The 27,574-nt window shown below is 44.2% G+C and overlaps 1 protein-coding gene across 44 annotated transcripts in view; it reads right to left on the bottom strand.

The window, feature by feature from the left end:
* cast (calpastatin) overlaps positions 1-27,574 on the bottom strand; it is a 74,858-nt gene that overhangs the window by 29,484 nt on the left and 17,800 nt on the right. For 35 of the 44 annotated variants that reach the window (XM_071336478.1, XM_071336483.1, XM_071336495.1 and 32 more), the window contains exons 2-3: positions 18,201-18,296; positions 2,060-2,125 (exon numbers count right to left, since the gene is read on the bottom strand). In XM_071336478.1, the coding sequence (XP_071192579.1) occupies positions 2,060-2,125; positions 18,201-18,296 (162 nt within the window). Of the gene's footprint in view, positions 1-2,059; positions 2,126-14,840; positions 14,980-18,200; positions 18,297-27,574 lie in introns of those variants that run through there. The other 9 variants (XM_071336451.1, XM_071336481.1, XM_071336470.1 and 6 more) reach the window with 3 other exon arrangements.

The following is a 27,574-nucleotide window of genomic DNA, read 5'->3' as shown; positions in this document are numbered from 1 at the left end:
ATCAGCTGTCAGAGCAGTTCACCTATCACTGTACCTGTACACAGCCAATCTGTAAATAGCACACCCAACTACCTCATCCCCATATTATTACTTATCCTCCTTCTCTTTTGCACCCCAGTATCTCTACTTGCACATCATCATCTGCACATCTATCACTCCAGCATTCATGCTAAATTGTAATTATTTTCGACCTCTACGGCCTATTTATTGCCTACCTCCCTACTCTTCTACATTTGCACACACTGTACATAGATTTTTCTATTTTTCTTTTATTTTGTGTTATTGACTGTGTTTGTTTATGTGTAACTCTGTTGTTGTTTTTGTCGCACTGCTTTGCTTTATCTTGGCCAGGTCGCAGTTGTAAATGAGAACTTGTTCTCAACTGGCCTACCTGGTTAAATAAACGTGAAGTAAATAAATAAATAAAACTAAACACTGTTGCCCAAAGCTAACATTATACGCAGCCAGCTAGCTTCATCTGGCTAGTGAGGCTGGACCGGACTAAGTTGTGTTGTGAAGCTAGCCACAATAAGGATTAGGCCCAATAGTGGAATTTGTGGTTTGCCTTCAAAAAAAAAGTATGTAATTGACAGTGATGCAAATGAATAAAAGTAGTAGAATTATTCAATACTTTTATCTTGAAGGCTAACTGCAAAGTCCACTATCGTCGCTAATCCTTATTGTGGCTAGCTTCACATAGATGGGTCCGACCACCATTAATCAAATAAGAGTGGTCTTATAAATTAGGGTTATTTAAGATGATGACACCTAGCTATATAGTAGCTAACTATAGATACTGAAACATGTGTCGTTTTGCTATGTTTTTGGGGAAGAACATTGTTTGCAACCATGAGCTAGCTATCTTTTTTTTTTTTAAATGACCAGCACTGTAGGTGCACGAGACAACTTTACCATTATCATTGCATACGTATCGATGAATCGTTGAGACATATGAAATACGAGTGATAGTGTAATCAATGTGTAATAACTACGTAAAAAATGTATGAACGCGTTAAATTATTATGTGACGTGCAGTCATATTCAGGTCCTGATTGGTCAACAAGCTAATTTGGCACGTCAAATAGTGTTACTTGCCTAGTGGTTAGAGCGTTGGGCCAGTAACCGAAAGGTTGCTGGATCAAATCCCCGAGCCTACAAGGTAAAAATCTGTCGTACTGCCCCTGAACAAGGCAGTTAACCCACTGTTCCTAGGCCGTCATTGTAAATAAGAATTTGTTCTTAACTGACCTGCCTAGTTAAATAAAGGTAAAATAAAAAAATCTAAGTGTATCTTTTTTGACATCCAAAGACCCAAACGGCGTTCCATAGAAATCCTGGTTGAGAATGAAACGACTAAACAAATGAACAAAACAGCACAGCAAGTAAGTGAAATAAATAGGTTTTGATTGTTTTATTGGTAATGGGGACATACGTAAATGCCAACAAAATAACTTTTTGGTCAGTGTGGTGTGTGTGTAGCTTTTATTTAACTGGGCAAGTCAGTTAAGAACAAAATCTTATTTATAATGACAGCCTACCTCGACCAAACCCGGACGACGCTGGTCCAATTGTGCGCCACCCTATGTGACTACCAATCATGGCCGGATGTGATACAGCCTGGATTCGAACCAGGGACATTAGTGACGCCTCTTGCACTGTGATGCAGTGCCTTAGACTGTTGCGTCCATGTGTGTGTGTTAACTATTTAACCGTACTAGAAAGCTTAAAAGGCCACACAAAAAATGTAATATCTGTTATCAGTATTGTTTTTTGGCAAGGAAAATATTGGATATTGGTATCGGCCAAAAATGTAATATCGGTGCATCACTAGTTCCACTCCCTGCAGATTTGGGTGTGACCAATCCTTTGCCTGATTAGGCCACACTGAACAACACTACTCTGTTGAAACAGGAAAGACACTAACAGTACCAAATATCGCCCAAAGAAGGGGTCAAATAGACTAGAAGCCAGATTGGACTAAGACCTATCCCAAAGAAAAGGTGACTGCAGGCTATGGACTGAGCAAAGGAAGAGGTGTGTATGTGTGTGTTGACATTACCTCAAATTGTGCTGGATTCACAGCAACCTGTGCCACTGAAGTGGGTGAGTACTGTCTAGGCTGCGACTGGAGAGAGAGAAAAATAAATAAATAACAGGAATCGTTATCACTCATAGTAGAAAACACAGACTTGATCATTGTCAGAATCATTGATACCATAATGCATAATCCTGTCTTGAAAAAAAAACATTCCATGCTGCTCAAATGTCTAGAGAAAATAATGAATGATGCAGTACCATTTCCTCAAACACATTCTCCATGACAAGAGAAACATCACATGTAGCAATCCTGTTCCATTGATAAAATGACCAATGATTCTACGTATATTCACTAGCGGTGGGCCACTGCTGCTAAATGAATATAGGGGAAACACTGGTGTGTGTGTGTGTATGTGCCATATAATTTGATCAAAACAGTTTGTCTAAGGACTTCTATACCGCCGTTTCTCATAATATTACATAACCAGGTGGATCTCATTTCCCACTGTGTTTTGTATATGGAATGTACACATTGTGACTGAAGCAGTGATAGTTAGTTACAAACATTGCAGGTTTGAGAAACGCAGAAACAAGGTGGAGTATGTTAAACAGTGCCCTTTCAGTGGTGTTGAGCCACAGGGCAAGATGCTTACACCCTCTCCACCCATACTGGCTAGCAGAATGTATTTCTTATTCCCAAGAATGTGTGTGAGTGTGTCATGCCCTGAAAAGTACTGTATCTTTAAGTTTCAGAGCGAACCAACCAGTCATGCCGGCTCAGAATAATTCTACATGTTACAGAGAGATGGCTGGGAGATAAAGACAGTCAGACAGAGAGACAGATTGAGAGAGCGAGTTCGTGTGACAGAGAGGTTGTGGTCTTACTAGTCAAACTGCATACTAAATTCTTACTAGTGTAATACTGTACTATAGTATTCAGACAAACTATTTTGCCATACTACACTACTTGGAGACGATTACTGTTGTTCACTCTGACGATATTACTTAAACTATGTCCAGTGGGAGGACAGTGGTGTTGACACACTTGACAAAAACCTTGTTGAAACATGGTTAAGAGCTTTAGCAAGGCAGTGACCTTGCCCTTCAGCCAATACTAAGACAAATTTGGCCTAGGCCACGTTCAAATACCTTATAAATGCTTTCCTCCCTCCTTTCCTTGAGGCAATCACTGATTTGTTCAAGATTAGATAAGTGAAATCATGGTTAACAGCCTGCTGTTTTTCACCAGCCCAATCGTGTGTTGATCAGTTAGTGATGATCAGTAATGAACATCAAAGAAGGAAGGGAAGGAAAGAAAGAAGGAAGGATGCATCTTTAAAATATTGGAACAAGTCCCCACTCGGGTTTGGAGGAAGTAGCAAGGGAGGGGTGGAAAGTAGGCTGACGAGTCACGATGCCCTCCTTTTGGATAAATATTTGGGCGCTAGGCAACACACCAGAATCTGCAGGCAAATTACAGGATAGACAAAGAAAGGGCGGTGTCTTGGCGTGGCACAGGGGCATACTGACTGGCTCATCTTTTGGAAACCAAAGAGATAATACTAATTCTATCTGTGTCTATCTCTATGTTGACAAAATATCCCAGAGACCTCTATTTAAATGCTGTTGAAATATTACCCATGTTTACTTTAAATTGAATTGCAGACTATGGTTGATAAAAACAAATACTTTGTTGAGGTGGAAAACAAACACAAAACAAAGATTTTTTATGAAAGGCATTTATTTGGCTGCACTTGAAGTCATTTGATCATGGCAGCCAAGGAACATGGCAGTCTCACTGCCAGCTTTCTCATCTTGTCTTTCAACCAACAGCACACAACACAGGAAGTGTTTTTTTTGTGTGTGTAAAAACAAACCACACTTCTCATTTCTAATGTAACACAAACCCTTTATTCAGTGTCAAAAAGTACACGCTCAAAAGACGTATTTGTCAAGTCAAGTGAAAGATCAGTTGGACTCACTACACAACGGTAATGATGAACAGCATTTAGGTTTTATTTATTCCCCCAAGACAAAACAAGATTATTATTATTATTTACATTGCACACTTGGCCAATATCCATGCATTTTCACCTCTGGTGAGCTAACTATCAATCAATGAAATGCATTTATAAAGCCCTTTTTACATCAGCAGATGTCACAAAGTGCTATACAGAAACCCAGTCTATAACCCCAAACAGCAAGCAATGCAGATGTAGAAGCACAGTGGCTAGGAAAAACTAGGAACCTAGGAAGAAACCTAGAGAGGTACCAGGCTCTGAGGGGTAACTACTAGCTAGACAGGTTAGGCTAGCTCACCTAACTACCCAGACACTATATTAGAGGCAGATAGATTAACAACAATCAATCTTACAACACACACCCATGAAGAACCACGCAATGCATTGGGAGGGTAGAGAATACAGGGCAGGTAACCAGTCAGCATAAGAGCATGCACTCAGGCATCGTCTCCGTGACAACCGTGACAGTACAGGTGAAACCAGCCAACCACATCAATGCAACTATCAGATTCCAACCTAAACAGTGTCATAAAATGCCAGTAGCAGGCACTTTTACTGCTGATTGTGATAGGAGACTGAGTCTCAACTATTGAAGGTAGGCATACTTCATTAGTCTAACCCAGTATTCACATTTTTTATTGACTAGACATTGTTGTTACTGCTGCTAAAACACTACTGATGTTAAAGGCCAAACATTGTTACCATAACCAAAGTGACAAAACGTCTGTACTACTGCATATCAGAAAGTAGAAAAACACGACTATTGATTAGCAATTAGCTAACCAGACATTATTCCATCAAAACAAATAGTAGCAAAACCGCTATCGTTGCTAATCAGACAGTACCAAAACACTGTTACTGTGTAAGCACTGCTGTTAGTTTGAGAATATAAAAGAACACCAATTCAATGCAAAGGAGTCCAACATAACTACATGACTTGTGATCACGGATGCTTCTGAAAGTAGTAGTTTTTGTTTTCCGTGATCGTATATTTTTTTTATTCTAAAAAAGATGAAACGACGATTCACGACACATTCACGCTGATCTATAGCTTTCTTGGTCCATAAACATACAGGAAGATTCTTAGATAGCTAAACCTATTGCCGGTCTTTACTTATATGCTATATATATATATTTCGACAATAAACTTTCAATTTACAGATACAGTTGCTGCTGGCCAGATCAGCACTCCAGTATAATATCTAGCGTTACACCTCAAGTCAAATGGCTCGTTGCCAAAATTGGTGCATGTGGTGCAATACTGCAACTTTCTTTTTGAGAATGAGCTAGTTTGCTGCTGATTTTCCAAGCTAGACATTCTGCATTGTGTAGTGCTCAGGCGGTGAGTGGTGGCTGGCATACCAGTAGTTTTGCTATGTAGTGGGCTGATAGATTAGAAAAGGCCAACATCAGCCCGAAATGGAGCTTGGTCGTTCTCTGACGCAGATAGATAGATTAACACTGAGACTTTTGGTGAGTCTCAGGTGAGCTGGAGGAACACTTGATCAGAATCTGGTGAGCAAAATAAACCATGTTTTACCCTCAGATAAGGTTATGTAGTTTTGGATTGGTTGTAATTCTAATCAGTATGATGTCATACAGGCATGACATGTTGGAGTGACGTTTCTATGCAAATGTATTGATCAGTAGGCTAATATAAGTCCCAATGGAAGGCAAACAGATTGTTTATCACCTGTAGCACCATAGACTCAATACCTCAATGCATGCACACACTCCTATTGAATATACATCCACCTGTATTGTGAGTAGGCCTATGCCATCTTTATTGACCCAGTTAATCAAGAGTTTACCATTCAAATAAAAGTACTAACATTATGTTATGAAGTTAGATTACATTCTACTTTGATAAAAACATTGTTTGATTTTAAAATTGGTGCATTAATGCATACATGGCTGTCGCTGGAAAAGTGTAATTAAAATATATATATATATATATATATATATATATATATATATATATATTATGATGTTGAATATCAGCCTAAAATATCATCCATTGGCCTCCTTGACCCCCAAAAATCGTTATTGACATCGGCCCTAAAAAAATCCATATTGGTCGTTCTGTAATCTGCATCCAACGTAATTGCAACATTCCTACATTCCTCATTCCAAAGTCACCAGGTCTGAGGTAACCAAGACTAACATGTTAAATGCTAGCCTCCATGACAGGCCACTGTTTACAGTCAATAAACTGTTCTTGTACACACTCAGTACATGACAGATAGAATCATTTCAGTAACACAAAATCCAGGTCTAATGCTTTATAACTTGTGTATGAGCCTTAGTAATGTGTTATAACAAGGTTGTATATGTTATTATAATTGATCAAATGTCTCAAACTGGCTGTTATTTTGTCCGGGTCATTATGAGATGCTTATATGACATTATAAAGGGGTCATGACAAGTCATAATGCATTATACCTGGATGCTCAAGTCTTACCATGATTTCTTCTCAAGAACTGCTACGCTGCTGGGTTTTTCACACTCAACAGCGTGTAGATCAAGAATGGTCCACCACCTAAATGAAATCCAGCCAACTTGACAACTGTGGGAAGCACTGGAGTCAACATGGGCCAGTAACCCTGTGGAATACTTTCGACACTTTGCAGAGCAGCAATACTCAACTGGTGGGTCACGGGAGGTTTTTACTGGGCTGCGTGTGTCTGAGTAAAAAAATATATATTTTAATGAAAAATTCTCCACGTTCAGGTAGAACGTGTGTAGACATGTTAATGAACCTATATTTTTTAATAATATATATATTTTTTCAATCACAGTATTTTCAATTTAGAATTATTAGCAGTGTTGTTTAGTGGATTTGGTTGATTTTCTGGTATCAAACCAGTGCGCTTCACATTCTTCATCAAGAATATGGGAAAAATTTAATTATTATTGACAATGATAAGGTGGGACTGTTGTTCCCTTGTCATATGATTGGTAAATTTACTATCAACATAGCATTAAAAATAATTTTCCAGATTCCATTTTGGCAAATAAAAACAATCTTGAATATTGGATCACGACTGAGACAACCTGGTTAAATTTGGGTACCGAGGCAACACCAGCTGAGAACCACAGTTGTAGAGTCCATGCCCCAATGAATTGAGGCTGTTCTGAGGGCAGGGGGGTAATGTATAATTACTGTGTAAGTACATACAGTGGGGCAAAAAAGTATTTAGTCAGCCACCAATTGTGCAAGTTCTCCCACTTAAAAAGATGAGAAAGGCCTGTAATTTTCATCATAGGTACACTTCAACTATGACAGACAAAATGAGAAAAAACAATCCAGAAAATCACATTGTAGGATTTTTAATGAATTTATTTGCAAATTATGGTGGAAAATAAGTATTTGGTCACCTACAAACAAGCAAGATTTCTGGCTCTCACAGACCTGTAACTTCGTCTTTAAGAGGCTCCTCTGTCCTCCACTCGTTACCTGTATTAATGGCACCTGTTTGAACTTGTTATCAGTATAAAAGACACCTGTCCACAACCTCAAACAGTCACACTCCAAACTCCACTATGGCCAAGACCAAAGAGCTGTCAAAGGACACCAGAAACAAAATTGTAGACCTGCACCAGGCTGGGAAGACTGAATCTGCAATAGGTAAGCAGCTTGGTTTGAAGAAATCAACTGTGGGAGCAATTATTAGGAAATGGAAGACATACAAGACCACTGATAATCTCCCTCGATCTGGGGCTCCACGCAAGATCTCACCCCGTGGGGTCAAAATGATCACAAGAACGGTGAGCAAAAATCCCAGAACCACACGGGGGGACCTAGTGAATGACCTGCAGAGAGCTGGGACCAAAGTAACAAAGCCTACCATCAGTAACACACTACGCCGCCAGGGACTCAAATCCTGCAGTGCCAGACGTGTCCCCCTGCTTAAGCCAGTGCATGTCCAGGCCCGTCTGAAGTTTGCTAGAGAGCATTTGGATGATCCAGAAGAAGATTGGGAGAATGTCATATGGTCAGATGAAACCAAAATATAACTTTTTGGTAAAAACTCAACTCGTCGTGTTTGGAGGACAACGAATGCTGAGTTGCATCCAAAGGACACCATACCTACTGTGAAGCATGGGGGTGGAAACATCATGCTTTGGGGCTGTTTTTCTGCAAAGGGACCAGGACGACTGATCCGTGTAAAGGAAATAATGAATGGGGGCATGTATCGTGAGATTTTGAGTGAAAACCTCCTTCCATCAGCAAGGGCATTGAAGATAAAACGTGGCTGGGTCTTTCAGCATGACAATGATCCCAAACACACCGCCCGGGCAACGAAGGAGTGGCTTCGTAAGAAGCATTTCAAGGTCCTGGAGTGGCCTAGCCAGTCTCCAGATCTCAACCCCATAGAACATCTTTGGAGGGAGTTGAAAGTCTGTGTTGCCCAGCATCAGCCCCAAAACATCACTGCTCTAGAGGAGATCTGCATGGAGGAATGTGCCAAAATACCAGCAACAGTGTGTGAAAACCTTGTGAAGACTTATAGAAAACGTTTGACCTCTGTCATTGCCAACAAAGGGTATATAACAAAGTATTGAGATAAACTTTTGTTATTGACCAAATACTTATTTTCCACCATCATTTGCAAATAAATTCATAAAAAATCCTACAATGTGATTTTCTGGATTTTTTTTCCTCATTTTGTCTGTCATAGTTGAAGTGTACCTATGATGAAAGTTACAGGCCTCTCTCATCTTTTTAAGTGGGAGAACTTGCACAATTGGTGGCTGACTAAATACTTTTTTGCCCCACTGTACATACATACGTACATACTAGTGATGCGCAGGTTGACTCATAACCTGGAGTCTCCGCGGGCGGGTTTAGGGTCATGAAATATTGTGTGAATGAAGGGCAGACTTGAATAAAGAGAAAACAATGCATTGAAAATCCATAAGTGTATCATTCATATCTATAGGCTACTTTGAAGATTTTCTTTCATTATTTTTATCTGGCGTCAGTGTGTAAGCCTAAGCTTTAGGGCCTAACTGTACGCGCGGCAAATACACGCCAAATGCTTTTGGGAACTTGGGCAGAAAAAAATTACGTTGATCCACTGAGGCAAAAAAGTACAATGTCGGAGTTTAATTCAATACGAGAAAATCTGCTAAATGGAGTTGAAAATAAAGAAAAGGTGGCCAGAACAGTAGCCTAATGTTGGATAAAGATGTTGTGTGATGATTGTGAGGCGCTGTACAAATTTGACAGTCACAAGATGGGACGTCAATGGTACACTAATGTTCAGATTGGTTAAATGGAACAGTAACTAACAAATGCACACTGACTGTAGGTCTATAACGTAGCCTTAATATTAACTCCTGCAGAATTAAGCATTTCTTGCAGTAAAATTATACACCAAATGTACATTGACTCGGGAACAGGAGTGGAGAAATATAATACATTTTTTCAGCATCAATGAGAGAATGAATGCGCGGTTAGGGACCAAATGTAAAGATCGCGGTGCTATCTTTATCAGCATCATAAAAGCTGATAGTATTTCAACCACATAAAATATGCATCCAGGCCGAATGGAAATCTTATCAGAAACATGTTGGGTCGTTTTCACAGCTTTTAATTCCCTTAAAACTGCCATCTGGAATTTTTGCACAGAAAACCTTTCCGTTTGTTATTGCATTTTCTCCCTGGTCCCTAAACATCTTTGCTGTGTGAGAGAAGCAGAGATGAAAGAGAACTTCATTGATGTCAACTAAATTCAAACAATAATTATATTGATGTATGTACATTGATGTACCTATTTTTCTGGTGGGCAAGGATTTATTTTGTCTTCTATGGCAATAAGTAGGCTAATAACAGAAGAGAAGCTGCATGCATGTAATTCACAGGAGGCTGCTGAGGGGAGGACGGCTCATAATATTGGCTGGAATAGAGTTAATGGAATGGTAAAAAAACACTTGGAAACCATGTGTTTGATGTGTTCAATACCATTCCATTTATTCTGTTACAACTAGAGGTCGACCGATTAATCGGAATGGCCGATTAATTAGGGCCGATTTCAAGTTTTCATAACAATCAGAAATCGGTATTTTTGGGCGACGATTTGCAGATTTTTTTTATTTTTATATATACCTTTATTTAACTAGGCAAGTCAGTTAAGAACACATTCTTATTTTCAAGGACGGCCTAGGAACGGTGGGTTAACTGCCTCCTTCAGGGGCAGAACGACAGATTCTCACCATGTCAGCTCGGGGGATCCAATCTTGCAACCTTACAGTTAACTAGTCCAACGCAATAACGACCTGCCTCTCTCTCGTTGCACTCCACAAGAAGACTGCCTGTTACACGAATGCAGTAAGCCAAGGTAAGTTGCTAGCTAGCATTAAACTTATCTTATAAAAAACAATCAATCATAATCACTAGTTAATTACACATGGTTGATGATATTACTAGATATTATCTAGCGTGTCCTGCGTTACATATAATCTGACTGAGCATACAAGTATCTAAGTATCTGACTGAGCGGTGGTAGGCAGAAGCAGGCGCGTAAACATTCATTCAAACAGCACTTTCGTGCGTTTTGTCAGCAGCTCTTCGTTGTGCGTCAAGCATTGCGCTGTTTATGACTTCAAGCCTATCAACTCCCGAGATGAGGCTGGTGTAACCGATGTGAAATAGCTAGCTAGTTAGCGCGCGCTAATAGCGTTTCAAACGTCACTCGCTCTGAGCCTTCTAGTAGGTGTTCCCCTTGCTCTGCATGGGTAACGCTGCTTCGATGGTGGCTGTTGTCGTTGTGTTGCTGGTTTGAGCCCAGGGAGGAGCGAGGAGAGGGACGGAAGCTATACTGTTACACTGGCAATACTAAAGTGCCTATAAGAACATCTAATAGTCAAAGGTTAATGAAATACAAATGGTATAGAGGGAAATAGTCCTATAATTCCTATAATAACTACAACCTAAAACTTCTTACCTGGGAATATTGAAGACTCGTGTTAAAAGGAACCACCAGCTTTCATATGTTCTCATGTTCTGAGCAAGGAACTGAAACGTTAGCTTTCTTACATAGCACATATTGCACTTTTACTTTCTTCTCCAACACTTTGTTTTTTCATTATTTAAACCAAATTGAACATGTTTCATTATTTACTTGAGGCTAAATTGATTTTATTGATGTATTATATTAAGTTAAAATAAGTGTTCATTCAGTATTGTTGTAATTGTCATTATTACAAATAATTTTTTTTTATTATTATTTTTTTTTAAATCGGACGATTAATCGGTATCGGCTTTTTTGGTCCTCCAATAATCGGTATCGGTATCGGCGTTGAAAAATCATAATCGGTCGACCTCTAGTTCCAACCACCCATCCTCCCCAATTCTGGTGCCACCGGCCACCTGTGATCGAATTATAGACAAGTTTACTAACAAATAGTCTACCAAATGTCGGAAATTATGAGCAGAAACATAGTCTTATCTAAATTAGGCTTAAAAAAGAAATAATCCCACACCCCCTGTCAAAAAATTGTTCCGGCATCTGACTGTACAGCTCATTTTCTATTTTAGCAGCCTCAAATTTTCACTTTAAATCACATGTAGTCGGGCGATTGCTGAAGGGTGATTAGCAATTGCGGGCGGGTGCGGGTGAACGAACAGATGAACAAGTACACACACACACACACACACACACACACACATACACACACACACAGTAGTGAACCGCAGTGTAAAGCTAAGGGTTATAGTTACTGTGGATAGCAACCAGTGAACAACAAGCATACAGTTCCAGCTGATAACTAGACACCAATATCAGCGTGACAGTGACACTGCTTCTGGGAAGCCAGGGAGCTACCGGCACCCGCAACCAAAAAGTGACCATGGGCCAAAATAGACATGGGGCTGTGTTAAGGACCAGTTACCCTGAAACCAGTTTAAACCGTTGCCTATCTATACGCACGTACACACACACACACACACACCCCTCCATTCAAAACAATGTCAGAGTCATAGCCACACCCGAGGAGAGTGTATATGAAATGGTGGCACAGAAACGTCAGAGCAACGTTTAAGAGGGCACCACTGCTGAATACAGGGGCAGCCAGCATGACACAAGAGCCAATGGGCTGCTCAGGAGCCAATGGGCTGCTGAGAGTAATATTAGGGCCGGGACGATACCAGTAGAGATACTCGTTAGTATCATGGCAAGGAAACAAAACTCGAAGTGGATTTAACATCCTTAGGAAAACAGCCCTAATGTTGGAAACAATCATCATTATCTTGTCATCCAGTCACATTGAATTATTTTCCAAGCTATAGCACACAATGTTTTATATACAGCAGGTTATTAAAGGAGCAAAGAATGTGATCTGCTTCGTGTTTTCATTTTTGCCATGGAAAAACTATTGCGATACTGGTGTTGTCCTGGCCCTCGTTAATAATATAGTCACGTCAGTCTGTAACTGGTAGGAAATAGGGTTGTTCCATAGAGATAGTTATAGGACGTAACATTGTATCGGTCCCATTATGGCGTGTGTGAGAGCCTGGGCAGCGACATTGAGGCCATCTCCATTTTAAAGTAGTACATTTTCTTCTTCTTCTACTTCTATGGTCTTGGTAAACAAACTGAAAGGGTGCATACTGCCACCTGGTGTGTAGTCATAAGTCAAATGTTTGCAACGGAAACTATTTACTCAAAACTGAAAATATTTGTGAACCATTTCAGGAAGCTAGGCATATGTCGCACGTCACTACTTCACAGGAGAGGCATTTTTGGGCAGAAATGTCTTCTCTGAACTTTCACTTTCAACTTGTATTTAATCTGTAAATACGAATACAATTGTTAAATTACAAGCCCAGTTGGTTTAGCCACGGAAAAAGTCAGGAACCTTCCCGCTAGCCATGATTGGCTGAGATAATGGATGAGCTGGACATCCAGGGAGCTGAGTTTGGATTGGTCTGCCATGTAGCATGCTTTTGTCAATAATGTGAGCTGCTCAGTATGTATTGATAATCCTTTCTACCACAGCTTTTTTGAAAGATATAACGTTAGCCATCTAGAACTACAAAAGGTTTTACTACTTTTCTGAATGCCCTGAATTTAGCAGGTGCTATCGACACAACAAATCAGTTGGAAAAAGTTGTGATGGGCTACTTTCTGCACAAGCCACGGTCAGTGTGAACCGGTGTGAATTGACACAATGCTTTCCAAATAAGCTGTAGCTAGAAACAATAAGCGCAGCGGTCTAAGGCACTGCATCTCAGTGCAAGAAGCGTCACTACAGTCCCTGGTACGAAACCAGGCTGTATCTCATCCGGCCGTGTTTGGGAGTCCCATAGGGCGGCCCACAATTGGCCCAGCGTCGTCCGGGGTAGGACGTCATTGTAAATAAGAATTTGTTCTTAACTGACTTCCCTAGTTAAATATAGGTTACATTTACAATTCCAAAGCAGTTGGCTAACCTGGGCACAATGTACGTCATTACTTTGAAATTGACCCAAAACCTAATCACAACATGGCTAGCTGCTACAGTGATTTCAAAGGAGTTGGCTAACCAGCGTAGGCTACAAAGTCCTGGCCTAGCTAAACTATTTAGGGACAATGATGTCTTGTTGTGTCATATACTAGTTGGTTGGTGTTATAGCTACGCTAATGTAAATAGTGGAGTAAATTGGAAAATAGACATCAATGGCTAGAATGCACTCCTATGGTCACATGCATTCAACATGAGAGAGCTCATGACACGGCCCATGACTGCCTGGACGTATGCTTTGTCTTGCAAAGATGTCATTCAGTAATATTTGACTCTGTCAAACACAGTATACTTCCTGGTGTGGGTATAATTTGTGTTACGTTCCAACAAGAATGTTCCAAAAAAGAACAAGTATGCCAACAAACAACGCATACAAAAGTAGCATGATCAATTCACCTAGCTAACTAGCTGCCGAATAGGCATCAACTCACCACGTTGCTTATTCTTAATGTTTGTCCATAGGCTACCAGAGTGAGGACAGACAATTTTCGGAATAAACGTGGTGAGTGAAAACTTAACAAAATTGCCCACTCCCTACCCAGTATTTTATTCTGCCGCTATACAACTTTGTATGCGTTGTTTGTTGGCAACCTTGTTATTTTACGAAGTTTTTGGAACAGATTCCGGTTAGAACGTTTCACAGATTATAACCACCCTACTTCCTGTTGTCATAAGCATAATTAATATTAATATTATTATTCACAATGGATCGTCTCGTACTTCAAAATGTCACATCAGCAATAAGGTAACTGGCTCACAGTCAGAATTTGTGTGTGTGTGTGTGTGTAAATACAATTATGCTCGCTCTTAGTTTCAAAGGCTCCAGTTGTCTCTGCCCTGTCTGAATTTCTGTGAATGTTGAGAATGTTTTTGAGTGTAAATGTGTAAATAAAATCTCACTAACAGATCACAATATGTACACCTTCAGTAGCACTCTGATGACAGCAAGTCTGCTAGAGTTTAATTGAATGACTAAGCAATTTGCCTCCAAGCAATGCATATCCATCTCTGTATTTTCCCCTAAGTGACGTCCAGCTGTATTGAGCTCTTTGCCAAGTTTCTTCGATAACATGTAAAGGACATGTACAGATCAGAAGCCCATGGTCTCATCTGAGTGATTTAAGTAACATATGTGGTGGATATGTCTGCTCATGAAAGATAAAACAGAACGTCACTCATCAGAAGTGTCTGCCACAAACTAAATCGATAGGGCTGGCACCAAGAGAGAAAACTACAACACACACACACACTGAAAAACTGTGTTTAGGTACATACCATAGATTTGAGTGTATCCTGTATTTATCTGGGTAATCCCAAACTGTCCCGAGGCCAGGTTATTTTTGATTCACTTTGGATGAAGTATACGACTGACACACAAAACAGGTCAATTCTGTTCAATCCCCACCCCCTTTTCCAACAAGGAAGTGACGCAGCCTGGAAGTGACGCAGCCTGGACCTGATTGGTCGAAAGAGGACACTGCCCTCCTTTCACAAGGATAGCCAGGAAAAACAAGCAAGACCCGTCAGTTTCCATTTGTAAGGGAAAGTTTGGGCTGGGTCTTCTGACTGGGTGTTAGTGCTGATATGGCGGTAGGCGCGGCAGCACAAAAATACAGATACAACAGCCTAGATGTAGAAACAAGTAATGAGGTCACTTCCAGGTAAAAGGTCCCATGAGCAGCAACGTGAAGTTCATGGGAGCATGTCAAATTGGGTGTCAAATGAGAGCTAAGAGTCTATTTATTTATTTATTTATAATTAAGGCATATATATTGTAATGAAACAGCAGGGAGCAGGTCTCGAACCCTCGACCTTCTAGCCCGAGGTCCGGCGCGCTATCGACTGTACCGCAAAAGCATGCTCGTGCGGCAGATTCGATTTCCGCGCTTATAAACCCAGGGTTGTTACACTATATATATATATATATATATATAAACAATTTTCCTTCCTAAAAATAAGGAACAGCAAAGGCTTTGATTTTGGGTCAGATTTAAAAGGTTTGAGTACACGATAAGGTACTGTATTGTACTGAACTATGCTCTACTTTACTGTATTGTACTGTACTGAACTCTAATCTACTTTACTGTTATGTGCTGTGCTGTATTCTACTATGCTGTACTTTGATGTCCAAACTTGTGAAACTTGGTTACGATTTGGTCCGGTCCGGACCAACCAAATTTGGTCTTGTTTGGAACAGAGTTCATTAAAATAATAGCCAGTGTTTAGAATAATACTGAAATATGCACAAAGTAGGATATTGCATATTTACACCTTTGTGTACCTATTTAGGATACATCACCATGAAGAGAATGACATTCATATCCATACTTATGCATTTCTGCGTAGTACAGATCAAGGACCCATGATGTCATTTCGTTACAGCAATTCTGTTACCGGGTGTAAATCCAATTCACTTACTGTAGTTCAATGACTAATATATATTTTTTCAAAGTCCATTTGTCATGTCATAGCTGACACCATTCTATCTGCAGACATCGTTGAATCTTAGTTCGGAGCAGATATTTAAGTTTTTGGAAAACGTGGACACAAAAAAACTGAGGGAGATTTGAACGAAATTCTGTTACCAAACTTTGCACCTAAACACTTATTCCAGTAAATGTGCTTTTGTAAAATGTTCTGTGTATTGTTAAAAGTAGTCATTGTGTGTTGAGTTGTATGCTTTGTTAAACTTTAAAATCAATGTTTTTTGTTTGGTATACATTTTAAAGTGAAACATCTGAACTGTTACTGTGGAATTGCCCATGATGATAAAGTAATAAAATATTATATGCTATTTAGCTTACGCTTTTATCCAAAGCAGACTTACATGCATACATATTTCATATAGGTTGCCTAAGCAGGAACTGAACCGACGACCCTGGTGTTGCCAGGCCATGCTCTACCAACTAAGCTACAGAGGACCAAATCCTATGTGGAGTGAAGGTAATCGACATATAATTGATGGTAATAGAGATTGGTGTAGCCAAAGCAGTCTGGGCGGAGGTGGTTTACTGCAAGGTCTGTCTGTCTGGCAGCAGTAGGGTGTGTCTGATACACTCACTGCTTAGGAATCTGAACTGCAGTGACTAAAAAACAGTGAGAGCGAGAAAAGTGGGAGAAAGTGAGAGAACATGATGAGGGAGAAAAGAGAGGCATATAAATACAGACAAAGATATAAAGAACGAGACAAAATGAGAGAGAGGGAGCGTCGTATGCAGCCTCTAGCACAAACTGCACCCTCTTTACAGAGGAGCAATAGTTGGGGGGAGAGAGAAAGAGCAGAGCTAAGCGTATGCTAAGGAAAAGAGGGAGGGAGGAAGGGGAAAGAGAGCAAGGGAACTGGAGGGGGGGATGAGGGAGAGGAAATTATAGAAAATAATGGAGACCCAAACACAAGCACAGCCACGCTGTCTCTCTATGCAAAACAATTGTCAAAGACCTTGTTGTAGCTACTATGAAAACACACAGGAAAATGTAGCGATGGGACATTAGCCAAGCCTTATGTAAGAGCGTGGAACAACATGTTTACACACTACCAGGTCATATGAGCTTTGATTTAATTGATTAATAAACAGTTTACTACTTCCATATTGCAAAACTTGTTTGCTTGACTCCTCAGATAGAAGACAACTTCTTAAACAATGTATTTTCTAAGATGAGGAACCACTATATGTAAAAGTGTTAAACTGAGTAGAGCCTGTCTAGCAGGGTGGCTCTCCCTAGTGTCCAGACACAGTATGGCACCTGGGCAAAATGAGTATAAGTTATTGTAAACTACAGATATGAGTGTGTTTTAAAGTGAACAAATTCTATTTCTTTCTAAGGGGAAATCCTCAGAACCATTGTAGTGTGACATCCCTTCAAGTTTAATTTGTGATTGTTACTTTGTATCTGTGAAGGTGTTTTAATGACAATTATACAACGGGTGGGTCTAATCCTAAATGCTGATTGGTTAAAACCACATTCCAGACAGAGTCTATTCCACAAGTTACCACCAGCTAAAAAAATCTATATTGTTAAAATGCCTATTTACTCTGTTCCATCTGACCAATATATCCTCCAAACACCAGCTTCTCTGGCATTTTCACTTAAAGATATAATCTAAAGTACAATACATGGAATGTTCTCAGCCAACGTTTGTTGACAATGAGGCATGGAAGATAGAAAGGGCTAGATGAAAATGGACAGATCAGGCAGAACTTGTTTTGGGTGGTCCACGTTGCTCTGGGAGGTTTTATGATGACGCAGCTACAGACAGGGGAGCTAATGAAAGGTTCCACTCAAGTAAAGCTCACACCCTGGTGAGTTGTTTGCTGTTGCCATGCCTTTCACTTGTTTTATGTAATGTAATAATGTAATAATGTAATATCTATGCAGTGTTCCCCAGACGTTTGTCCTGGATCTGAAGGCTCTGCATTGTGTCTATAGTCCTCCAACCGGATTGGATCTAAAAAAAACTTCCTTAAAAGGAAAACCGAACGAACCACCGCTGCCCTTAGCATTTATTTGTGTTGAGGCATTTGAGGAAAAATCGCCTCCATCTTTATCTTCCCTACTGACTAGCGTTGTACACAGTCCGTGCGTTTCCACTAGTGTGTGTGCATGCGTGCATGTGTGTAGGCGTGGCATGCTTACACTGGGGTGGAACAACTCGGGTGGGAACGACTCACTCGGTAACTCTTGGTAACCTTTGGGCGCTTTCTTAAAGCATTGACAGCAGTCAAAAGCAGGCTGTTGCAGTCAAGGGAGAAACAAAAAGTTGCTGGTTAGTTGTATTCTAACAGCAAGGCTCACAGTGGTAATATGCTTCCATTGTTTCTAAGAGTTTTTTGTTAGAATGTCAAAATAAACTCTTCTCTAACCTTCATATTATCCTTACACACTCACAAACGGGAAATCACAATGGTTGGCGAGAGAGATTTCTTATTTGAATCTGTCATAGCTTGTAAATCTCGCAAGAAAGTTTGCTCTGTTTCAGTCACATCCACATGGGTCGAGCAAACCCCCTAGTTATTGGTAGACAATTGTGCCTCTCATTGACTGTGTTCGAGAGCATAAAATTCATGATGGATACATGAATCAGTCTGCAGTCGACCTCGACCTCGATCACGGCCATTATGTAGGCGATGGATGCAAGGTGCTGTTGATGAGGAACAATTGCAGAAACTTGCAGCAAACATCAAAAACTGCATGACCCTCGATCATGTGGTTCTTGTAACGCTCATGCAGATGTAGTTCAATAACTTTTATCCCCATAATGCAACACACATTGAAAGTTGCTGATTAGCGACTGCCCAATATTGATGCTCTCCAATGCACCCCTTATCTCTGTTGACAACTGAGTGGTTAGCCAAAGCATGGCCCACCCATCCCAGGGTAGTAGACAAATCAGATTACTTGGCCTGCATGAGGAACAAATCAGTGCAGGTGAGAGGGTCCAGTCGATAAGGTTTTGTTTCTTGGGAGACACTAGGCAGAGTGAACTCAGCAACGTTATACCCTAGCATAACAATCATGGGCTGGAACAAAGCACAGTCAATGAGGGTCTAAACACAGAATAAAATACAACAAAACAGAATAAAATACAACAAAACACAGAATAAAATACAACATATGTATAATATATCTAATATATGTATCTCTACAGGTCAAAATGTGTGTTTTATTTGGAACAAAGGGATGAGCCTTCTTCTCATAGAGAAAACTGGAAGTTACTCAATCTGTTCAGGAGACCAGCCTTGTTCAACAATAGATACAAGCTGTCCTATATCCCTCTCCTACAGTACAGAGTACAGCCAGTCAGACCACTATATGTGGCTCATGTACGTGCAACACCATAAATAACAATAAGTATGTTGCCTGTCAGGTAGTGCCACCCTAAATACACACAAAGAATCCCAATTTCACGATGGACACACATATACTTTCAAACACATAAGTACACATAAGTATACTTTTTATATTTTGTATTGAATAATAACACAAAATACACACATGTAAACACACAAATGTGTGTTGGGGCGGCAGGTAGCCTAGTGGTTAGAGTGTTGGGCCAGTAACCGAAAGGTTGCTAGATTGAATCCCTGAGCTGACAAGGTACAAATCTGTTGTTCTGCCCCTGAACAAAGCAGTAAACCCACTGTTCCTAGGCCATCATTGTAAATAAGAATTTGTTCTTAACTGACTTGCCTAGTTAATAAAGGTTAAACATTTTTACACACACTAGTCAGTCTTCACATGTTGCCACAGCTGTAGAGTCATTTATCTCTGATAAGTAAATAAAACACAGATGTGTGGTTCTGTCATGCAGGTGAATACTCAAAAGTCAATTGTCTTGAAAAATCCCCTTCTGTTGAACATGCATTGACTGATATGACAGCAGACTGACTGGCTACATAAGTGTCAATGTCTCTGTCTCTACGTGTCACGTTCCTGACCTGTTTTCCTTTGTCTTGTATTTATTTTAGTTGGTCAGGGCGTGAGTTGGGTGGGTTGGTCTATGGTTGATTTTCTATGTTGGGATTTGGTGTTCGGCCTGGTATGATTCTCAATCAGAGACAGCTGTCAATCGTTGTCCCTGATTGAGAATCATACTTAGGCAGCCTGGGTTTCACTTGTGTTTTGTGGGTGTTTGTTCCTGTGACTGTGTTTGGGCCACACAGGACTGTTTCGGGTTTGTCACGTTTGTTGGTTTTGTATTTTGAAGTGTTTTGTTGATTTTTCATTAAAATATGAACACTAACTACTCTGCATCTTGGTCCGATCCATGCTCCTCCTCGTCTGAGGAGGAGAACGACTACGACAGCCGTTACAGAAACACCCACCATAAAAGGACCAAGCGGAGTGGAGAAGGACGGCAAGAACAACAGCAATGGGGAAAAGAGGAATGGACATGGGAGGAAATCCTAGACGGAAAAGGACCCTGGGCAGAGCCAGAGGAGTGTCGCCGCCCCAAAGCGGAGCTGGAGGCAGCGAAAGCGGAGAGGAGGTATTATGAGGCGAAAGCAAGGCAGAGCGGCTGGAAGCCCGAGAGGCTCACCCAAAAATTTCTTGGGGGGGGCTAAAGGGGAGTGTGGCGAAGCCGGGTAGGATACCTGAGCCAACTCCCCGGGCTTACCGTGGAGTGAGAGGGCGTCGTACTGGTCAGACACCGTGTTATGCGGTAAAGCGCACGGTGTCCCCAGTACGCGTGCTTAGCCCAGTGCGGGCTATTCCACCTTGCCGCACTAGTAGGGCTAGGTTGGGCATCGAGCCGGGTGCCATGAAGCCGGCCCAACATATCTGGCCTCCAGTACGTGTCCTCGGGCCGGCGTACATGGCACCAGCCTTACAGAGGGTGTCCCCGGTTCGCCAGCATAGCCCAGTGCGGGCTATTCCACCTCGCCGCACTGGCAGGGCTACGGGGACCATTCAACCTGGTAAGGTTGGGGAGGCTCGGTGCTCAAGAGCGCGTGTCCTCCTTCACGGTCCGGTATATCCGGCGCCACCTTCCCAACCCAGCCCAGTACCATCAGTTCCGGCACCACGCACCAGGCCTACTGTGCGCCTCAGCAGGTCAGAGTCGGCCGTCTGCCCAACGCCGCCTGCGCTGCTTGCCTGCTCAGCGCTGCCTGAACTATCTGCCTGCCCAGCGCTGGCCGTCTGTCCCGAGCCGTCAGAGCTGCCCGTCTGTCCTGAGCTGCCCGTCTGTCCCGAGCCTTCAGAGCCATCCAGCCAGGACCAGCCAGAGCCGTCCAGCCAGGACCAGTCAGAGCCGTCCAGCCAGGACCAGCCAGAGCCGTCCAGCCAGGACCAGCCAGAGCCGTCCAGCCAGGACCAGCCAGAGCCGTCCAGCCAGGACCAGCCAGAGCCGTCCAGCCAGGACCAGCCAGAGCCGTCCAGCCAGAGCCGTCCAGCCAGGACCAGCCAGAGCCGTCCAGCCAGAGCCGTCCAGCCAGGACCAGCCAGAGCCGTCCAGCCAGGACCAGCCAGAGCCGTCCAGCCAGGACCCGCCAGAGCCTTCCGCCAGCCAGAATCCGCCAGAGCCTTCCGCCAGCCAGGATCCGCCAGAGCCTTCCGCCAGCCAGGATCCGCCAGAGCCTTCCGCCAGCCAGGATCCGCCAGAGTCTTCCGCCAGCCAGGATCCGCCAGAGCCTTCCGCCAGCCAGGATCCGCCAGAGCCTTCCGCCAGCCAGGATCCGCCAGAGCCTTCCGCCAGCCAGGATCCGCCAGAGCCTTCCGCCAGCCAGGATCCGCCAGAGCCTTCCGCCAGCCAGGATCCGCCAGAGCCTTCCGCCAGCCAGGATCAGCCAGGATCCGCCAGAGCCAGCCAGCCAGGATCCGCCCCTCAGTCCGGTGCTGCCCCTCAGTCCGGTGCTGCCCCTCAGTCCGGTGCTGCCCCTCAATCCGGTGCTGCCCCTCAGTCCGGTGCTGCCCCTCAGTCTGTTACTGCCCTTTGGAATAGTGGGATTGACATGGAGGGTGGATATTGGGAGGAGGCCACGGAAGCGGGGGTTGACTATGGTGGGGTGGGGACCACGACCAGCGCCAGAGCCGCCACCGTGGACAGACGCCCACCCAGACCCTCCCCTAGACTTTGTACTGGAGCGCCCGGAGTTCGCACCTTAAGGGGGGGGGGTTCTGTCACGTTCCTGACCTGTTTTCCTTTGTCTTGTATTTATTTTAGTTGGTCAGGGCGTGAGTTGGGTGGGTTGGTCTATGGTTGATTTTCTATGTTGGGATTTGGTGTTCGGCCTGGTATGATTCTCAATCAGAGACAGCTGTCAATCGTTGTCCCTGATTGAGAATCATACTTAGGCAGGCTGGGTTTCACTTGTGTTTTGTGGGTGTTTGTTCCTGTGACTGTGTTTGGGCCACACAGGACTGTTTCGGGTTTGTCACGTTTGTTGGTTTTGTATTTTGAAGTGTTTTGTTGATTTTTCATTAAAATATGAACACTAACTACTCTGCATCTTGGTCCGATCCATGCTCCTCCTCGTCTGAGGAGGAGAACGACTACGACAGCCGTTACAGAAACACCCTCCATAAAAGGACCAAGCGGAGTGGAGAAGGACGGCAAGAACAACAGCAATGGGGAAAAGAGGAATGGACATGGGAGGAAATCCTAGACGGAAAAGGACCCTGGGCAGAGCCAGAGGAGTGTCGCCGCCCCAAAGCGGAGCTGGAGGCAGCGAAAGCGGAGAGGAGGTATTATGAGGCGAAAGCAAGGCAGAGCGGCTGGAAGCCCGAGAGGCTCACCCAAAAATTTCTTGGGGGGGGCTAAAGGGGAGTGTGGCGAAGCCGGGTAGGATACCTGAGCCAACTCCCCGGGCTTACCGTGGAGTGAGAGGGCGTCGTACTGGTCAGACACCGTGTTATGCGGTAAAGCGCACGGTGTCCCCAGTACGCGTGCTTAGCCCAGTGCGGGCTATTCCACCTTGCCGCACTAGTAGGGCTAGGTTGGGCATCGAGCCGGGTGCCATGAAGCCGGCCCAACATATCTGGCCTCCAGTACGTGTCCTCGGGCCGGCGTACATGGCACCAGCCTTACAGAGGGTGTCCCCGGTTCGCCAGCATAGCCCAGTGCGGGCTATTCCACCTCGCCGCACTGGCAGGGCTACGGGGACCATTCAACCTGGTAAGGTTGGGGAGGCTCGGTGCTCAAGAGCGCGTGTCCTCCTTCACGGTCCGGTATATCCGGCGCCACCTTCCCAACCCAGCCCAGTACCATCAGTTCCGGCACCACGCACCAGGCCTACTGTGCGCCTCAGCAGGTCAGAGTCGGCCGTCTGCCCAACGCCGCCTGCGCTGCTTGCCTGCTCAGCGCTGCCTGAACTGTCTGCCTGCCCAGCGTTGTCTGAACTATCTGCCTGCCCAGCGCTGGCCGTCTGTCCCGAGCCGTCAGAGCTGCCCGTCTGTCCTGAGCTGCCCGTCTGTCCCGAGCATTCAGAGCCATCCAGCCAGGACCAGCCAGAGCCGTCCAGCCAGGACCAGTCAGAGCCGTCCAGCCAGGACCAGCCAGAGCCGTCCAGCCAGGACCAGCCAGAGCCGTCCAGCCAGGACCAGCCAGAGCCGTCCAGCCAGGACCAGCCAGAGCCGTCCAGCCAGGACCAGCCAGAGCCGTCCAGCCAGAGCCGTCCAGCCAGGACCAGCCAGAGCCGTCCAGCCAGAGCCGTCCAGCCAGGACCAGCCAGAGCCGTCCAGCCAGGACCAGCCAGAGCCGTCCAGCCAGGACCCGCCAGAGCCTTCCGCCAGCCAGAATCCGCCAGAGCCTTCCGCCAGCCAGGATCCGCCAGAGCCTTCCGCCAGCCAGGATCCGCCAGAGCCTTCCGCCAGCCAGGATCCGCCAGAGCCTTCCGCCAGCCAGGATCCGCCAGAGCCTTCCGCCAGCCAGGATCCGCCAGAGCCTTCCGCCAGCCAGGATCCGCCAGAGCCTTCCGCCAGCCAGGATCCGCCAGAGCCTTCCGCCAGCCAGGATCAGCCAGGATCCGCCAGAGCCAGCCAGCCAGGATCCGCCCCTCAGTCCGGTGCTGCCCCTCAGTCCGGTGCTGCCCCTCAGTCCGGTGCTGCCCCTCAATCCGGTGCTGCCCCTCAATCCGGTGCTGCCCCTCAGTCCGGTGCTGCCCCTCAGTCTGTTACTGCCCTTTGGAATAGTGGGATTGACATGGAGGGTGGATATTGGGAGGAGGCCACGGAAGCGGGGGTTGACTATGGTGGGGTGGGGACCACGACCAGCGCCAGAGCCGCCACCGTGGACAGACGCCCACCCAGACCCTCCCCTAGACTTTGTACTGGAGCGCCCGGAGTTCGCACCTTAAGGGGGGGGGTTCTGTCACGTTCCTGACCTGTTTTCCTTTGTCTTGTATTTATTTTAGTTGGTCAGGGCGTGAGTTGGGTGGGTTGGTCTATGGTTGATTTTCTATGTTGGGATTTGGTGTTCGGCCTGGTATGATTCTCAATCAGAGACAGCTGTCAATCGTTGTCCCTGATTGAGAATCATACTTAGGCAGGCTGGGTTTCACTTGTGTTTTGTGGGTGTTTGTTCCTGTGACTGTGTTTGGGCCACACAGGACTGTTTCGGGTTTGTCACGTTTGTTGGTTTTGTATTTTGAAGTGTTTTGTTGATTTTTCATTAAAATATGAACACTAACTACTCTGCATCTTGGTCCGATCCATGCTCCTCCTCGTCTGAGGAGGAGAACGACTACGACAGCCGTTACACTACGTCTGTCTCTCTTTCTGTCTGTCTGTCTGTCCCTCTGTATGTATGTATGTATGCATGTATGTAAGTGTCGTGTCTTTGGAATCATTAAATTGAAGACCGTTATTTTTATCAAATCAATTCTCTGTAACTATCATTACGTGATTAAACTAATCATGTATATGTAATTAAGTAGGAAGTCGGGGCACCAAGGAAAATCTTCAGATTACAAAGTTATAATTTTCTTAATATAACTTTTCAGATATTTTAATATCTGATCAATTAGTCTTCTAATTAATGAATTATTCCATTTCATTCCAAACGTCATAAATTGTTGGTTATTGTCACGCCCTGGCCATAGAGAGGCTTTGATTCTCTATTTTGGTTAGGCCAGGGTATGACTAGGGTGGCCATTCTAGTTTCTTTATTTCTATGTTGTGTATTTCTTTGTGTTTGGCCGGGTGTGGTTCTCAATCAGAGGCAGCTGTCTATCGTTGTCTCTGATTGAGAACGAAACTTAGGTATCCCTTTTTCCACCTGTCTTTGTGGGAAGTTGACTTTGTTTAGGGCATATAGCCTTTGAGCTTCACGGTTTGTTTTTGTAGTGTTTATTGTTTTTGTTCGGCGTCATTTTGAGTAAATAAAGAAAATGTACGCTGACCACGCTGCACCTTGGTCCTCTTCTGTTAACGGCCGTGACAGAACCTCCCACCACAAACGGACCAAGCAGCGTGGTAAAAAGGAGGAATGGACATGGGAGGACATCCTGAACGGCAAGGGATCCTGGACATGGGAGGAGATCCTGGCCGGAAGGGATCGCCTTCCATGGGAACAGGTGGAAGCATTGAGGAAGGCGGAGGCAGTGACGAAAGCAGAGCGGCAGCGTTACAAGGGAACATGGCTGGCAAGGAAGCCCGAGAGGCAGCCCGCCCAAAAAATGGGGGGGGGGGGGGTAACACGGGGAGTGTGGCTGAGTCAGGTTGGAGACCTGAGCCAACTCCCCGTGCTTACAGTGGCGAGCGTCGTACTGGTCAGGCACCGTGTTATGCGGTGGAACGCACGGTGTCTCCAGTGCGCGTGCATAGCCCGGTGCGCTACATTCCAGCTCCCCGCATCTACCGGGCTAGGGTGAGCATCCAGCCAGGAAGGCTCTCCAGACCTCCAGTGCGTCTCCTCGTCACAGGATATCCTGCGCCGGCTCTGCGCACTGTGTCTCCGGTGCGTCTGCACAGCCCAGTGCGTCCTGTGCCTGCGCCCCGCATTTGCAGTGCGAAAGTAACCATCCAGCCAAGACGGGTTGTGCAGGCTCCTAGCTCGAGACCTCCAGTGCGCCTCCACGGCCCAGTGTATCCGGTGCCTCTGCCTAGGACAGGGCCTCCTGTATGTCTCTCCAGCCTGGTGAGTCCTGTGCCTGCGCCTAGAATTAATCCTCCTGTGTGTCTCCCCAGCCTGGTGAGCCCTGTGGCAGCTCCATGTACCAGACTGCCCATACGTAGGCAAGGGTGTGACTAGGGTGGGCATTCTAGTTTCTTTATTTCTATGTTTTCTATTTCTTTGTGTTTGGCCGGGTGTGGTTCTCAATCAGAGGCAGCTGTCTATCGTTGTCTCTGATTGAGAACCATACTTAGGTAGCCCTTTTTCCACCTGTCTTTGTGGGAAGTTGACTTTGTTTAGGGCACATAGCCTTTGAGCTTCACGGTTTGTTTTTGTAGTGTTTATTGTTTTTGTTTGATGTCATTTTGATTAAATAAAGAAAATGTACAATCACCACGCTGCACCTTGGTCCTCTTCTGTTAACGGCCGTGACAGTTATCTGCACGAACCCAGCCTTTACTATGAATCATCCATACATCAATTGTCTTAATAATTTACTTACTAACTAAATAATCACAGAAATGCATGCATAAACAAACAAACAGTAGATATGGTTACAAGGAAATGATAGGGAAGGTTCCCCAGTGGGCTCAGACGATATGGCAGCTTGGTGGACAAAGGGAAGTGGGTATGGACTGAGAAGCACGGGAATTACAAGAGTCACTACACAGTTCATAATTATTAATTGAAATGCTAATCCTTTGCACATGAACGTTCACTCATTCGGGAATAATTGCAATCAATATATATTTACGCTCAGTGTGTCGTCGTGATCTCTGTTGGAATCGTCCGTCTTTCTGTTGGAAAGTTAATCTGATCGTCTCTGCTCCCATGAAGTCTCTCGTGATTTCGATAGTCTCAGAGTTTAACCATTTCCAACCGTGTAGCCAATGCTCCACGTGGTTTAGTTAGGAATTCAACAACCATTACAACCTTAGCTTATACTGAGGTTTTTGGTGGTCTCTACTCAAACCTTCGCTCCCTCAGCTGACCGAGGGTATGCATGGTCTAAAGAGGATTTCTTCAGGTGGGGGTTTTATTTGGAACAGTAGAAAAGGGCTGTCCCATGAGCCAGATCATGGCTGTGCTCACGGGGGTGGGCCAATGACTTAGTTAAACTTAGAAGGGAATACAATTCTCTCACATTAATGGTTCAACATCACCATACATAATTTCACAAATAGTTTCATCTTTACTCATTCATTTTATACAATAATTAGATGCAAACCTCATAACGGAGGCTCCTGTATAAACAGAGTTATGGTAATGTGGCTGTATTGTCTCTCAATGAGGTCACAACATGAAACAAAATGGACCGGGTCGAAGCTGGCTTCTCCACCGACCGTTTACACATTCTCCAAAACATGGATATTGTTCAGTTCTCAAGTTATGTGATTTAGAAGAAGTTCCTTTGTTCTACTGTGAAACTCTCTCTCTATATACTGCCTGGCCGTGA

The sequence above is a fragment of the Salvelinus alpinus genome, chromosome 12 (assembly GCF_045679555.1).
Source record: "Salvelinus alpinus chromosome 12, SLU_Salpinus.1, whole genome shotgun sequence".
Lineage (NCBI taxonomy): Eukaryota > Metazoa > Chordata > Actinopteri > Salmoniformes > Salmonidae > Salvelinus > Salvelinus alpinus.
This window is presented reverse-complemented; position numbering and strand designations above follow the sequence as displayed.